This window comes from Gossypium arboreum, chromosome 1 (assembly GCF_025698485.1).
Source record: "Gossypium arboreum isolate Shixiya-1 chromosome 1, ASM2569848v2, whole genome shotgun sequence".
NCBI lineage: Eukaryota > Viridiplantae > Streptophyta > Magnoliopsida > Malvales > Malvaceae > Gossypium > Gossypium arboreum.
In genome coordinates, this window is record NC_069070.1 from 12,431,971 (window position 1) to 12,447,484 (window position 15,514).

The window sequence follows — 15,514 nt, forward strand, 5'->3', positions numbered from 1 at the left end:
TATGTTTCACTTTTAAACTTTGGATTTGAATTAAAGTTCAAATTGAGATTTGTAATATTAATTAATAAAAATCTTGATAAATTACTATTGACCAAAAAAATTAAGATACATAAACTCAACATGTTGGATGACTCAAGTAGACTAAACAATAACCAAACTGAATCCAATAGCTTGCGCGTACAAAAATATGGTTTATAGCGTAGAAATAAGTGAAGCTTTTATTATTATTTCTTTAGCAAGTTATGCTGAGTATATGATAAGACGAGTAATATTACATAAGCAAAAGGAAGTGTTTTTCAGTGGCATTGTAGGTGAAGTCCATTCCTTTGTTTGTTGTTTAGATCACCCAGAACCAAAAAAAAACAATGCAACAAAGTTGTTTTCTTTATATCTGAACTCTGATTTATTTATGGCTTCCACACCAGCTGCACTGCATGACATCACTTACGCTAATGACTTTCGTCGTCTTTCTATTCAATCATTAAAAAGTGCACAAATTTAAAGCCACATGCACTCAACTTTTGTCGCCATCTACACTTTACATTCTCCCGTATATTAACATATTAACCATAATTACTGTTTCAAATATTTATATATATTTGAATCCCAACCCATTCATAAAAAGCTTTTATTTTTATAAATCAATAAATATTATTTTGAAAAAAAATTCTAACATGATTTTAACATTACAAATTTTTTATAATAAATGTTGTGTACCATAATCTATATATAAATACTAAAGGTTGTGCCTCTTGATGTTCCCTTAAAAAATAATACGAGGAAAGAAGAAATAATGAAAGTGCGAAGCTTCAACTGGGCATGTAATATTATGAAATAGATATCAGCATTTGAACGATAACAAATAGGCTGTAGATTCGCAGTTAGAAACTATTTGCACTATTGAATCATCTTCAATTACTACAACAAATTTTCAAAATTAATTGCTTGACAGCCAAAGGGGTCAATTGTCTTTCAGAAAATTACAAGAATGGTTGGCACGGCACTGCATTTTCTCGGAAATATATAAAGAAGAGTGAAATTAAGTGAGTGATGCCCAGTCAGGATATGGGCATTCGTAAACCCATTCCGGTCCAGTGTAACGCACACAGTGTAGCCATAATCCTTCTTCATGCCCATCATACCTGTCGTAGAGACCATAACAGTCAGAGATGGTTGAAAGTCCAGCTATTGGATTCCGTACTTGGAAAAATATCAAGTTGGGGGTAATATAATATTTAAAGTAATCATATCTAACACTAATGCTGGACCTATTTTTGGACATGATTATAAGTAGGATGCTACAAATAAATGAAAAAGCTGGTCTCAAGCATATCCTGTCCCTAGTATCTCAAATGTGCTTTGGTAAAAACACAACCTAACTTTTATTAACCATGATTCAGATTTAAACAAGAATGATAGTTAAGGCTAAACCACCTTGCCATTGAGGCAGGACCCAAGTTGACTAGTTAGGGCTCCATTGAAACCAACCTCATTCTACATTACAATTTAACAGCAAGTAGCACCCTAAAAAGGAATGATCCGAATGAAACAAAACACATTCACCAACTTAATCCACTACCTTGCTTCTCTCCTACATTAATAAGATAACGGACTGGCAAGCAAGTGAATAGTTATTGCTGTTTAAAGCACGAATCTTAGATCACAAGACACAAGCACTACTGGTTTTTGAAGCTTGCCTTCAATTCTGGCTTTCTACCCTACTTAATAAAATCAAAGACTAAAAAAGAAAATTAAGGTTTATGCTGTTCTAGTGAGGAACAATTTTTTTTAAGTTAAATGAGTAATAAATGGAGAACAGTTGATCATGCATATGAAATTCAATAAGAGTAGATTGTTTGAACTGGCTGAAGATTCTTTTCCCATTTTCTTTTTTCAACTTTCATTTTCTATATACACATTAAAAAAAACCCAGAACCATGGTTGTTTTTATTATAAAATTATTGTAAATTTAAAACTTACTTAGAGAAATAGGGTAACTTTTTGACTACTTAAAAAAATAGGTTACACTTCGTCAGTGGTTCCACCACATCAAATGGCAAGACTAAAAAAAAAAAATTGAAATGTGTCAATCCACTGAAAAAAAAAAAAATTCTTATTCCACTATCAGAACGGAATCAAAGTGATGGAAGTAAATAGAAACAGGGGCAGGTAAACTGGAATGCGTGAAGGGTAAAAGAAATTTAGAAGTGGAATATAAGTCATATTTTATTTTAGTCTTACATTTGAGATTTAATGATTATACTTATCATAATTTTAACATTATATAAGTACTAAAATAAAAATTGACCATAAATTATGTCAGAAGTGGAATATATTGGTCAAATTAAATTTGATCCTTCATAATGTTAAAATAATGATAAAAGGATCAAATTAATTTACTTTGATAAATTAAAGTATAGAGATCAAATTTTGATCCTTTTATAAATTAATTCAAAATTTGCTAGAATTGATAAATTAAAGCATTGAGATTAAATATCAAATTTAAACATATTAAAAGGATTCAAACAAAAATTTGACTAATATATCTCACTTCTAAATCTCTTTTACACGTGTAATACTTTAGCTGCCCCTATTTCTATTTACTTTAATCATTTTGATCCAGCCATGTGATAGGGTGGAATCAGAAATTGTTTAAAGTGGACGGTCACATAAATTTTTTATTAATCCCGCTGGTCACAGTTGGAGAAAGAAAAACTATGTACTTTTCTAAATAATCAAAAAAACTTACCTTATTCCTCTAAATTTTTTTAGTTTACCAAGTTCTTACAAAAAAAAACATAGAACTATGGACAACAGAATGACCGCCCATGTTATTGTATCACCTAATTGTCAGAATGAATAACCGCCCATGTTGAATTTTGTACACATTGTAGTCAAAGGGAATAAGAAGTGCACTGAAGAAGAATATTTTTGACACAATTATGGACCAAACAAAGATTCTTTGTCAGACATCACCCAATGATTCGCACAGACGTTTTATGGTGTCATCACATGGATGAAAAAGAACAGTACGAAACAGAATATGTCATTTTGTGTAACCAATTTTTCAAATAAGATTACGACTAATGCATCATTGACAAGCATAGATGGGGCTGTAATGAGAATGGGATAATTATAATGAACATTAATAAGAAGCGTCTTACCCGTTTGGAGCTAAATTAGGACAGTGCGTACACATAGGATCGATGCTGAAATCTTCACTACAGTACTTGTATTCTTCCTTATGACTCTCACAACTGGTTTCGGGAGAACCTCCAGAAAGAGATGCGGCTCTATCAGCAGTTGTTCCTAAAGTAGAGCGACTAACAACATCGTCTGAAAGATAAAGCATATCATTGGCTATTGGATGACCTGTACACTGCAAATGCACACGAATCTACAAACCGAAAATTTTAGTCACAAAATATGCCGTTATTGGAAATGACAAATGCAAAATTATTTAGAAAAATATGAAGGAACCTTCAAGTGTTCCTAACAAACAAAACCTTGATAATACAACATATGTATTACTCATCCAGAAGACAAAAATGCAAAATAAGTTCACTGTGGCATTCACAAATACAAACTATTTTCTAGATTGTCAAAGAAATAAAAGTAAGATCCCTTCCAAGACACACAGTTCGTGTTAAAAAAGTTGCCTATTATTTTCTGTCCATTAATCTTACTTGATGAGTTCGGCCGGTAACTGGTTCACACAAGACAATGCTATAAATCCCATTGGTGCTAATCCTAGTAAACTTTGTACAAGCAGCCTTTCCCTTCAAGGTAGTATCACCATTAGAGATGCCAACCTGCATAAAAGGGAAGATGCTCTATGATTCAGTACAGCAGCGAACCACTTTCATTTAATTGGATAAATTTCTAATCAGATAATAAACTAATGGATAAGAAACATCCTCGGAAACCTCACAATTTTCCAGCCATAGGAAAGGAGAAATTCCTACATAATTAGAGTTCAAAGATTTATGGATCACCTACAGCCTTATTGAGTCATTCAAAGCAAATGACTTTGATTAGCAATAATGAGAAACACCACTATAATTAAGTCGAACAGAATATTAAACAAAAAAAAAATAAAGGAATTACGGCACTACTGTGCCATTTAAGGAAAATCAATAAAAGGGGCAGCATTTAGTTTTGAACATGTATTAAACACCTAACATTTTGTGTCTTTCAGGGCCATGAATATATCTAGTATGCAAATCATCAAAAAAGAGAGAAAGGAGTGAAGTGTAATGTATCAGTTTGCAGTAAATATATAAGTCACACTTAAAAGAAAACTGATCTTATTTTCCTTTGTATTTTTCCTCTTATCTGATGTATCTTCCTCTTATCTTACATATGGTTTACATCTACTATAATCATGTGTCGGGAGTAGAGTTGTCTATGGGCTGGGCTGGACCCTAACAAAATTTTAGGCCCAATTGATAGGCCCAGGCCTAAAAATGAGCATAAAATTTTGCCCAAGCCCAGAAAAAAATGCTAAAACTTGGGCCCGACCCAGTCTACCTGTATTAATATTTTTTAATTTTATTTTTATATAAAATTATAATACACCAAATACACTAAAAATATAAATATAAATGTTTCTCAACAAATTGAAAATAAATTAAAAAATCTTTATACTTCAATAATAACACTAAGATAAATACAAATTAACAAGCAAATGCCCTAAAATAGTAGAAAATTAACAATAAAACAAGTGTTATATAATATCCAAATATTAACAACAAAATAGTAGCAAACATAATAGTAAAATAGTAGCAAAACAGAGGCAAAAAGTGGGAAATCAGCAGCAAAACAACCAGGTTTTCTTTTTATGGCAAATTTGGGCCGCACCAAAAAAACCTTACTCAAGGCCCGACCCATTTTTTAAACGGGCTTTATTTTTGCCCAAGTCCATTTTTCGGGCATATATTTTTGCCCAAACCCTCCCAGTTTTTAGGCAGACCTTTGGGACAACTTTAATCAGGAGAAACACAAACACAATAATAATCTCATTAGAACATCTATAAAAAACACACCTCTGCAGTGCTCCTTCCCTCTCTAGCATTGTATTCTATGTTGGCATCAACAACTTGCTGAAAAAGAAAACCATTACAGGGTCAAACGGGAACACTTTGCACATCATGAGAGGACAGTGCAGAAATATTTAACAACTACTGATATTAATTTACTGTCAGACCAGATCTCAATAAAACTTTGTTACGGCTGTGAATTTGAGATTGAGTCATGGGCGATGAACGGGAAAACCACTCAAACTCGTCAAAAAGAGACAAAAACCTTTAGGACTCATCAGAGAAAGACCTATTTAGCCCCTAATATTTTACACATTATTTGAATTTAATCCTAATTCTAAAAATTCAACAAATTTAACCCTAACATTTATACACTTCATTAATTTGGCCATGATTCTAATAATTAAAAATCTATAATCTACTATAAAAGATCTCCCCAATTAACAATTTGACTTGCTTTTGTTTTATTCATCGTCCATTTGAATAGATATTACAATAATTAAAAAAAGCATGTCAAATTGAATAAAGGCAAATCTTAAAGAAAGTACCCCAACATTAGAAACATATCAAACTATTTTTAAGCGTCGCTTAAGTGTTGCAAAAGCATTGAAAAATATTTTTCATACGGATTACTTTGTTGAGGAGGGTGTTATAATTTGAAAATCTCTAAATGAATTAGGAGTTTGCTAAAGGTAAATTTCTCTAAAATTTTTATTATGATAAGGGGGGAGTGTTACTTTTGATCGACCAAGCTTTTGAAATAACAATATTTATATTAAAATTACAAATTTCTCCTTAGACCATTTTATGAAAATTAAAAAAAAATTCTTGTAAAATATTTCCAAAGTCTTATGAAATCTCAAAAACACTTGTTTAAAATAGTTAGACATGTTCTAATGTTTATAAGTTGGTCACAATCTGTTTTGAATTGTTTTGAACTTGTTTTTACAAACTTTGACTCTAGAGACCAATCTCGAGGGTAAAAATAAGTAAAAACAAGTTAAAACCTTTCTCCTTGTTCAATTTCAACATTATGAGGGATCAAGCAAGATCAAACCTTATTCATAAAAACAAGTTTAAAACAATTTGAAACGGATTTTGACAAACTCAAAAACATTAGAAACATGCCAAACTATTTTAAGCAAGTGGTTTTTGAGATTTTTAAGACTTCATCTTTATTTACTTTATTGAATTACTATAATCTCTATTTAAAAGGGGGAAATTAATAAAACAAAGGCAAGTTGTCTTTTTATCAAAACCCTAAAAAGAAATTTGGATTTCTCTTGACGAGTCTTAAAAGTTTCAATCTTCCTCTGATGAACTGAACTATTTTTATAAGACATTATAAAAAGTAAAAAGTTTCAATCTTCCTTTGCAGTAAAATCTGGAAATTATAGGTTGTGTAATAAGCTATTATCTTACTTATTCCTTTTTTTATACATTTTATTACAATCTAAAACCCCATCCCAGCTTGAGAGGAAGATCAAGCTAAAATATTGAAATTCAATCCCTTCTATTTCTCTTTACTATTCCTTTCTCTCTCACATCCTATTTCTTCTTATCATTTCTCTTTCTTCTGACTACCCCTTCCATTAAAAGAGCCAACTACAAGCCATCTGGTCAAATATCATCAGAAGCACATGTGTGAGCTACACGCCAATGTTGTCAAGGGCGCTAAGCATGCTCAAGGCACAAATTCCTCTTATATAACCTAAGCCTGGATTCATTTCCGGCCACCATTTTTCACTCCCAACATGCTGGCATGTGGACTCATTTTTGGCCACCATTTTTCGAAGCCATATTCTGACCTCGTGCCTAGTCATTTCAACACTAGTGATACATTCAATTTGGTATTCTACTTTTCTTTATATTTTGGTATTTCTTAATTCTCTCAACATGATTAAAACTTCAATTCATGTTCTATCAAACCTCCCTTCTCTATTTTTGGTTCACATGCTATCACTATTACCAAACTACAAGATAGTAATAACTATATTTCTTGGGCTGCTTTTATTGAGTTGGGGTTTATGGGACAACAGTACAGAGATCATTTAGAGAGGACTTAATGGTATCATAGGCCCCTAAACTATTTTGAAAAAATCAATCAAGTCCCTCCAAACCATTTGCACCCAATTGAGCCATTGAACTTACAAAAATGACCAAACCAACCTTTTGACTGACGTTGACTGTCAGTTTCTAACAGAATTGCCAATGTGCCAGTTAATAGCCAATGAGTCTACCAACCAATGCTGACATGGCACAACCATGTTAGCTAAAATAAAAAATTCAAAAAATAAAAATTATTCAAAAATTTTAAGTCTAGAATAAATCAGAACAAATAATTATCCAAGTTCATTTGAATTTGGACACCCATTTGTCCAATTCATTCTGTTTGGATGTAGGTTCTTCAAAATTATAAAAGATCATAAAAGATTTATAAAATATAAAAATCATTAATAATTATAAAATTAATAGAACTTGTTAAATATTATAAAAAACATTAAAAATTTTAAAATAAAAAGAACATTTTTATATTTTTATAATTAATTTTTAATTATTAATATAAATTGAGGTGGTCAAAATTCATAAAACTTTTATCAATACTCAATTTGGACAAACCTAACATTGGCTAAAAATGAGTCTATTGAGAACATATAAAAAATTTATTATAGAAAAGGAAATCGCAATTGAAAGAACAAAAAATATTTCACATGTTCTTAGAATGCAAATCACAAACTCAAACATTTAGTGCATCAAGACTAGGAAAGATGGTAACTTTGATCTAAAGGATCTATGATTAGGATTTTGGTAAAATCCATACTTGAAGGCATGCATGAAAGCTAAGTACTTTGTGTTGTAACTTTTATGATTTTTATAATTTTTAAATATTTTTAAATCATATTATAAGTTTTGATAATTTTATAAATTTTTTATAATTTTATAATTTTTAAAATACTAAATCCAAATAGAATAAATCTAGACAAATGGGTATCTAGGTTCAAATCTAGACATAAATTTTTAAATAATTATTTTAAAATGTTTTGAATTTTTTATTTTTGTTAATGGTAATGACAATAGTTACTAATATGGCACTTCCACACTAGCATCCGCTGGTTGACTTAGTGGCCATTAATGACCATGTCAGCAATTCCATTAGACACTAACGGTCAATGTCAGTCAAATAGTTGGTTTGATTAATTTTGTGAGGTTTAGAACTCAATTGGGTGCAAAAGATTTGGAGGGACTTAATTGATGTTTGCGAAATAGGTAAAGGGCTTATAATATCATTAAGCCTTTAGAAAAATTATGCTAATAAAAACTATGAGAAAAATAAAGATGTATGTCAACTTTGATGCACAACTATGTAGCTTATAGCGACATTCTCTCAAGCCAAAGTTACATTGTTTTAGTCCTGCAAAACTTGTTATAAACTCTAGGCTAAGGCCAAGGCTTTATATACCATGTTGTGTTAGATCTTGCTCATTGCAACAAAATCTACAAGATATGACTATTTCACTAAAGTTGAAACTTGGAAGAATTTAACATTCTTATGGCTCTTTTTGAGGAAGTTACTGATAAAAAACAATAGAGAAATTTTTCATGGTACTTGCCTTGATAGGTCTATGAGCAAATATAGCCTTAGCCCAAGATCATCTAGTTCACATCTCCTCTAACCAGGTTGAGACTAAATCCTCCATGTTAGCCATATGGAAAACAAGCCAACAAAGAGGTAATCAAAACGGAAAAGCAAAGGATTCAAATATCATTGCACATTTTATGACAAGTGGTCACACACGTGACACCTTTTGGGCTTTACATAAACGGCCTCCTCACAAAAATTAGCCTACTACCCATATAGCTCAAGTTAAAAGAGATGGACTTCTTCCACTACCAAATACCTAAGCACCCCCAAACCCCAAATCCATCACATTAACCGAGACAAACTATGATGAGTATTTACAATATCAAGCCTTGAAACAACAAGCTTCCTCTATGGTTTCTATTGCTCAACTAAGTAATTGTTTTGCTTGTCTAACACAATCTTCCTCCTATGGCCCTTGGATACTTAACTTATGTGCTTTTGACCATATTTTATTAATTGTAGGCTATTTTATTAATTGTATGTCTTTCTCTATTTTGCAGAACCAAAGTCCTTATTCTATTGATTTTTAGTACAACCATCTTATCCTCATCTTACATGCCTTGGTTGTACATGCTTTGTCATCCTCTTTCTTCTAACATCCTCTTGCAGATACAAAAAAAATGTATGTTCTAAGTGACTCATCCCTTATGCTATCATCTTTGTTTCAGATTCTTAGGATTGATTTTGGGGTTTTAATTTATTTTCTTTCTTTATTTAACCTAAATAGGCTTGTATATAAACACACTAACTAAAGAGATGAAATACAAGTAATTTCTATCCATTTTATTCTCCTATATTTGCTTTTCTCTATTCCCGATAACATGGCATTAGAGCTTTTCGATTCGGATTTATGGTTTCAATGTTTTGCTTGAATTGCGAAGGGATTAGGTATTTTTTCGTGGGTTATTTTTAAGGGGGGGTTTTAGTCTACACTGCCGGCACGAGGAGAAGCACCACCACTTCAACAAGCATTCTATAGTTTCTAATGGCTTGAACCACCGCGTGTGGGGCTCACATGCCACCCAAACAACAACACCTTTCTTCCACGTGTTGGCACATGGGGCCGAATGAGTGCTCTTGTCACCAAACTTTGACTCCAACATCGACTCAGGGTTCCGACCAAAGCCCAATGGTTGAGTAATTGACCAGAGGTGGTTCAAGGCTGTTTTTGGTTTCTTGTCACAATTTTGATACTATTTCAAGGGTACTTTTTGGGTACTGTTCAACATTTCGCGTATTGTTTTAAGACTGTTTTTTGGCGACTTTTTGCTACCTTTTGTTATATAATTGCGTCCTTTGCTTTGTTTGTGGATTCATGTAGAAAAGGGAAATTTAGGCCTAGTAGCATGGCTGATTCAAGAGCCTACAAATCATATGACAGGTATTCCCAACCTTTTCTCTACCTTTCAATCACAAAATTCACCTCCCGTCACTATTGTTGATGTATCCACATATAAAGTTGTTGATTTTGGTAGTATTAACCTAACTTAATTCATCACTTTATCATTGGTATTAAATTCACCTAACCTCGCCTTTAATTTAATATCTATCAGTGAGCTTACTCGTGACCTAAATTGCACCATCCCATTTTTTTCCCAATCACTGCCTTTTACAAGATCTTGTGATGAAGCACACTATTGGTAAACGACATATATTTGATGGTCTTTATATTTTCAACTCGTGGGTTCCTCGATCTGTGGCTTGTCCTACTATTCTCTCTCTGATCGAAGCACATAATTGGTTGGGACATCCTTCTCTTTCTTTTTTGAAGTTATGTCCATAATTTCAAAACCTACCATTGTTGGAATGTGAAGCATATCACTTTGCAAAGCACTAATGGAGACCCTTTAGACCGAGATCTAACAAACGAGCTAGTTCCACTTTTGAGTTAGTAAGCTCAGATGTTTGGGGACTTTGTTCAGTAGTATCTAAACTTGGATTTTGATACTTTGTTATGGGTGATTATTCTCGAATGGCATGAATGTATTTTATGAAAAATCGGTCAAAGGTATTTTCTCATTTTTTCTACTTTGTCTCGAGATAAGAACTCAATTTGTAGTGTCTATCCAGATTTTGCGCAATGATTATGCTACAAAATACTTTTCTGACTTGTGTGAGGCTTTTATGACCAAAAATGGGATTCTTCATCAATCCTCTTGTGTTGGCATGCCATCTCAGAATAGTATTGCTAAAAGGAAGAACAGACATCTCCTAGAGACAACCAAGGCTCTTTTATTTCAAACGAAAGTTCCTAAAAAATTTTGGGCTGATGCTGTTTTGACGGCTTGCTTTCTGATCAATCGCATGCCTTCTTCCATACTTCATGGTGATAGCCCACAAAATGTTCTATCTCCATCCAAACCATTATTTACAATGGAACTAAGAATTTTCAAAAGTACCTATTTTGTTCAAGATGTTCGACCTAATGTCATTAAGTTGGATCCAAAATTCTTAAAAGTGTTTTTGGGATACTCTCACCTTTAAAATAGTCCATATCTCAATAGGAATTTGGTGTCTATCGATATTGCATTCTTAAAACAAGTGCTATTCTTTTAAGAAGAAATGCCTTCGAATCTTCCAAAATAAGGGGAGGAAGATGATTGATAAATTTACACTATCACAAATCAACCACGAAATTCTAATTCTTCAACAATTGCTCCGACAAAGACACCGACTACTCAAGTTTATTCCAGATGTAAAGAGACTCGTGATACATGTCCTATACTACTGTCTTCGTCACCGAATCTAGTCCCTTTACCAATGTCTTCGTCATCGAATCTTGTCCCTTTACCAATGTCTTCGTCTTCTGATCCAACCCCAAGTGACCTTGACCTTTCCATTGCTCTACGTAAAGGTAAACACCCACTGTACCTATCCTATTTTTAATTTCTTCAAGATTCATGTCAGTCATTAAGATGCAACAATACATATTCTTAGGTATATCAAAGATGCTACTAGACAAGGCCTATTCTTTGAAGATTGGGGAAGTATACAAACCGTTGGATATTCAAATGTTGATCGGGGAAGATCACCCTCAAATAAAGGGCCCAATTCGAGATTTTGTGTTCTTTTTGGAGGAAATCTAATTTCAAGAAAGAGTAAAAAGCAAAAAGTTGTAGCAAGATGAAAAGTGGAAGGAACATATTGAGTTAGTTCCTTGTGAACTTATTTGGTTAAGACAACTCCTTCAGAAATTGGGACGTGAAACTATCAAACAAATGAAGTTGATATTTGATGATCAATAAACACGACACATTGCCTCAAACCCAGTGTTTCATGAAAGAACAAAACACATTAAAATAGATTACCTCTTTATAAGATGAAAGATCAAGCCAGAATGCATTGCCATTATCAATGTCCATAGCAACGATCAGTTAGCAGATGTTTTCACTATGGCTTTCAGGAAACCTCAAATTGAATATATATGTAACAATCTAACAGCCTATGACTTATATGCTCCAGCTTGAGAGAGAGCGTTATGATAGATGTAATTTTAGGGATTAGAATATATTAGAATAGCTGTAAAATCTAGAAATATATATTGTAATATATATTGTAATCTTGCTTATTACTTTTTTGTACATTCTATTGCAGTATATACCCCCTATCCAAGCTTTTGAGGGAATAATCAAGCTAAAAATTCAAATACAATCCCTTGTATTTCTCTCTCATGGCAATCTCCTATTTCTTCTTCTCTCTTCTTCTCTTTCTTCTTAATTCACAACTATCAATCCAAACTCACAAATGCAACACTTTGGCATTCAATGCCAATGATTCTCCACAATGGCAAAACAATGGTCGACAAAATGATGACCAAAAATATGCAAGTAGCTCGAGTATATGCAAACAAAGATGGAACAAATATGCAAGAAGCATGTGGATGAATATTTTGCTAATAACAAAACCCAAGTGTTTGATCAAATATGCTTAAAGGAATGGACAATTAACCAAAGGCAAATCTAATTTTATCAAAACCTAAACAAGAGATATAGGTCCGTCTTTAATGAGTCCTAAAGGTTTTAGTTTACCTTCAACGAGCTAGACTATCAATCCCAAAATCACAGGCGTAATAATACGACTCTTAGAATAAAATAAGTTGTTTTAGGACTCTTAAAATAGTTGTGTTTGGTACGATTTTATTCAGTTTGGTATTGTTTATTTACTGTAATCTCTATTTAAAGGGACATAATAAAACAAATGTTGATAAAAGAGATATGGGTCGCTCTCTAACTAGTCCTAAAGGTTTCAACTAATGAGCTTGAGTGATTTTCCATCCATTGCTCATAACTAGATCCCAAACACATAGATGTAACAACACATGATCAAATTTGAACAAGCAGAATGATTCAAATTTGAACACAAATTATGTGAATCATCTGACTTGAACGAGAAGTATACCTCAGCATCCGGAAACACTCCAACAACCTTCGCAACATACTGTTTCTGCACTAGTCCAGCTTCGATCTACAACCATCACATTCAGATTAAAAAATTTTAGGAAGGTAAACAATTTCAAATTTCCAAATCAAGCATATCAATAAAGAAACGAAATTTTTATCTTTGACAAATGGAACAGCTAGTGTTCCAGGTATCATTCTACCAAATCATGCAATATAGCACAACATCCAGCCATATTGCTAAAATGATTTTACATAGACAATCAAATGGTAATGCATGTCTGTAATTCCATATTACCAACATAGTTGTAACAAAAACTGCAAAAATGTTTGCCTACAGACACACACAAATATAACATATATATAATTGTAGATGACTTACATGCTGCCTGAAAATGTCAGCTTTAGCTGGATTTTTGGCCACGATAAGCAGTCCTGAGACTAGACGATCTAGTCGATGAATGGCTAACATGATAATGTCAAGGAATAAGTAGAAACCTCTGCTTTTAAAACTTTATCAAACAGAATTGATTTGCATGTAGAAAATATAATAGTCTACAGTGAAATTTTTGTGCCATATGTAGCTAGTTTTGGATACGATACAAAGGAGCCAATCCATACTCTGCTTGGAGAATACCCAAAACTGTGTTTTTACGATATTGACCACATGGATGTACCTACATACATATTAAAAAAGAAATCAACTCCAATAAAATTAAATAAAGGCATATAGTCACTGACATCATATGATATGAAAGGAAGAAAGGTTCCTCCTCTCCTCATCTAATGAATAAGCACATTTTAGATGCCCCAATAATAATGCCAACTCATAAAGTTGAAAGAAGTTTGCTTCACCAAAGACTTACAGGAACTGATGCAGGTTTGCAAATTGTCAGTACATCAGGTTCATTTTGAAGAACTTCAACATCCCAAGCCATCACTGGTGGTTCATGCCTATAACCTTTGGAAAATCAATTACAAGTTCCATAACTTCAAAATGAAATCACGAAGCACAAAAAACAACTTAATTTAAAGAGAGCAAACCAAAAACACAGACAAGTCAAAATAAATTAGAAAATATGAAAAGATTTTCCAAACAATGTATGCATGAACAAAAACCAACTGCTTTTCAGAACATTATACCCACAAAAAATGTGTTTTCTTCTAAAAATTCAATGAAATTCCATTTGATCAGGCATTGGATGCAAATGTGATGAACCTATGTAAGAAGTGGCTAATCTTCTGGCATCGTTTAACTATGTATGAAACAGGTATATTCTCTCCATCCACTTGTATCCGTCCACATTTGACAGCACTAACCTACAATATTTCCACAATAACAGAAAACGTAATATATAAACATATTCAAACAAGTGCAAATTATGGGTAAAGGAAGCAATTGCTAGAAGTTTATAAAAAGTTCGTTTCTTGAAACTTGCAACACATTGCAATCACAAATTCAATTAATTAATACAAACTAACCAACACTATAGAGTCTATGATATCACTACCATTGTGTTTGGTAAGAGAAAAATAAGAACAATAAAAGAAAATGAATATATTTTCACATTTCCTTTCCCCCAAATCAATCCTTTCAATTATGAAAGGAATCATTCGTGTAACTTAAATTAACAATTTTATTTACTAGTTACGACTTCACTTCTAACCCTGTATCTCTCTCTATTTTCCATCTTTGTACCAAAACAATGAAGGAAATATATTATTATTAACCATTCTTCCACTGCTTTCTATTTTACATATTTCCAGTCAAACAAAGATTTAGCCCAAAAGAAAAAAAGGGGAAAGAGTGATGACTTACATAGTAATCTCTAGATCGACCTCTGAACTCTTGAGCGAACAAATCCACTATTGTTTTACCTTCCCAACGTTTATTAACCTGTGCCAAATCAACAATTAAAATCGAACTTTTTTATTAGATAAGCAGAATTAGGGTTTAATTAGGGGTTTTAAAAAACTTGCTAACAACTGAAATAAGGAAAAAGAAAGAAAACTAACATGAGAGACGAACTCAAAGTAGTAAGGTCGTACATGGCGCTTCCCTGTCAAATTCCCGCCAAAAAATTGAGCTTCTAAACTTTTTTTTGTTTAATAATAATAATAATAATAATAATAATAATAACAGAAGTTATTTCTTTTATGAAAAGAAACATTTAATTTACCGTTGTGAAAAATATAATCTTGTTTCTGAGCAGGATGAGCAGGAGTTTGCCAAACAATCTCCATTTTCCTTTTGTTTCTCTCTTCGTTTCCTTCTTCTTCTACTTCGTCTCTATCTCTTTTCATTTTTTTCGGATGACTTGTTTTTTGAATTATCTATCTACGCTCAAGAAGTAGACAAAACGAGACTTCGAAACGACGCCGTATTTATACAGTAACGACAAAGACGTTTCTACCGCTTTCGCAACGAAAACAGT

At 32.6% G+C, this 15,514-nt stretch overlaps 1 protein-coding gene across 1 annotated transcript; it reads right to left on the reverse strand.

Moving 5' to 3' along the window:
- Positions 1-794: 794 nt before the first annotated feature.
- Positions 795-15,454, reverse strand: LOC108460541 (RNA pseudouridine synthase 7). Its single transcript, XM_017760059.2, has 12 exons — positions 15,260-15,454; positions 15,096-15,139; positions 14,899-14,976; positions 14,299-14,399; positions 13,946-14,033; positions 13,678-13,756; positions 13,462-13,544; positions 13,081-13,146; positions 5,046-5,102; positions 3,687-3,812; positions 3,165-3,397; positions 795-1,142 (listed from the first exon to the last, which is right to left on the reverse strand). Exons 1-12 carry the CDS (start codon positions 15,381-15,383, stop codon positions 1,040-1,042), a joined length of 1,182 nt encoding a protein of 393 aa, XP_017615548.1. The 5' UTR covers positions 15,384-15,454; the 3' UTR covers positions 795-1,039.
- Between the last annotated feature and the right edge of the window lie 60 nt (positions 15,455-15,514).

Excerpts from the sequence above, each read along its gene's own strand:
- LOC108460541 (XM_017760059.2), bottom strand. The coding sequence starts at position 15,383 with ATGAAAAGAGATAGAGACGAAGTAGAAGAAGAAGGAAACGAAGAGAGA. Across the intron at positions 14,034-14,298 it reads ATTAGCCACTTCTTACATAG|GCATGAACCACCAGTGATGG; the intron begins GTTCATCACATT and ends CAAAGGTTATAG. Across the intron at positions 13,757-13,945 it reads GCAAACCTGCATCAGTTCCT|GTACATCCATGTGGTCAATA; the intron begins GTAAGTCTTTGG and ends ATATGTATGTAG.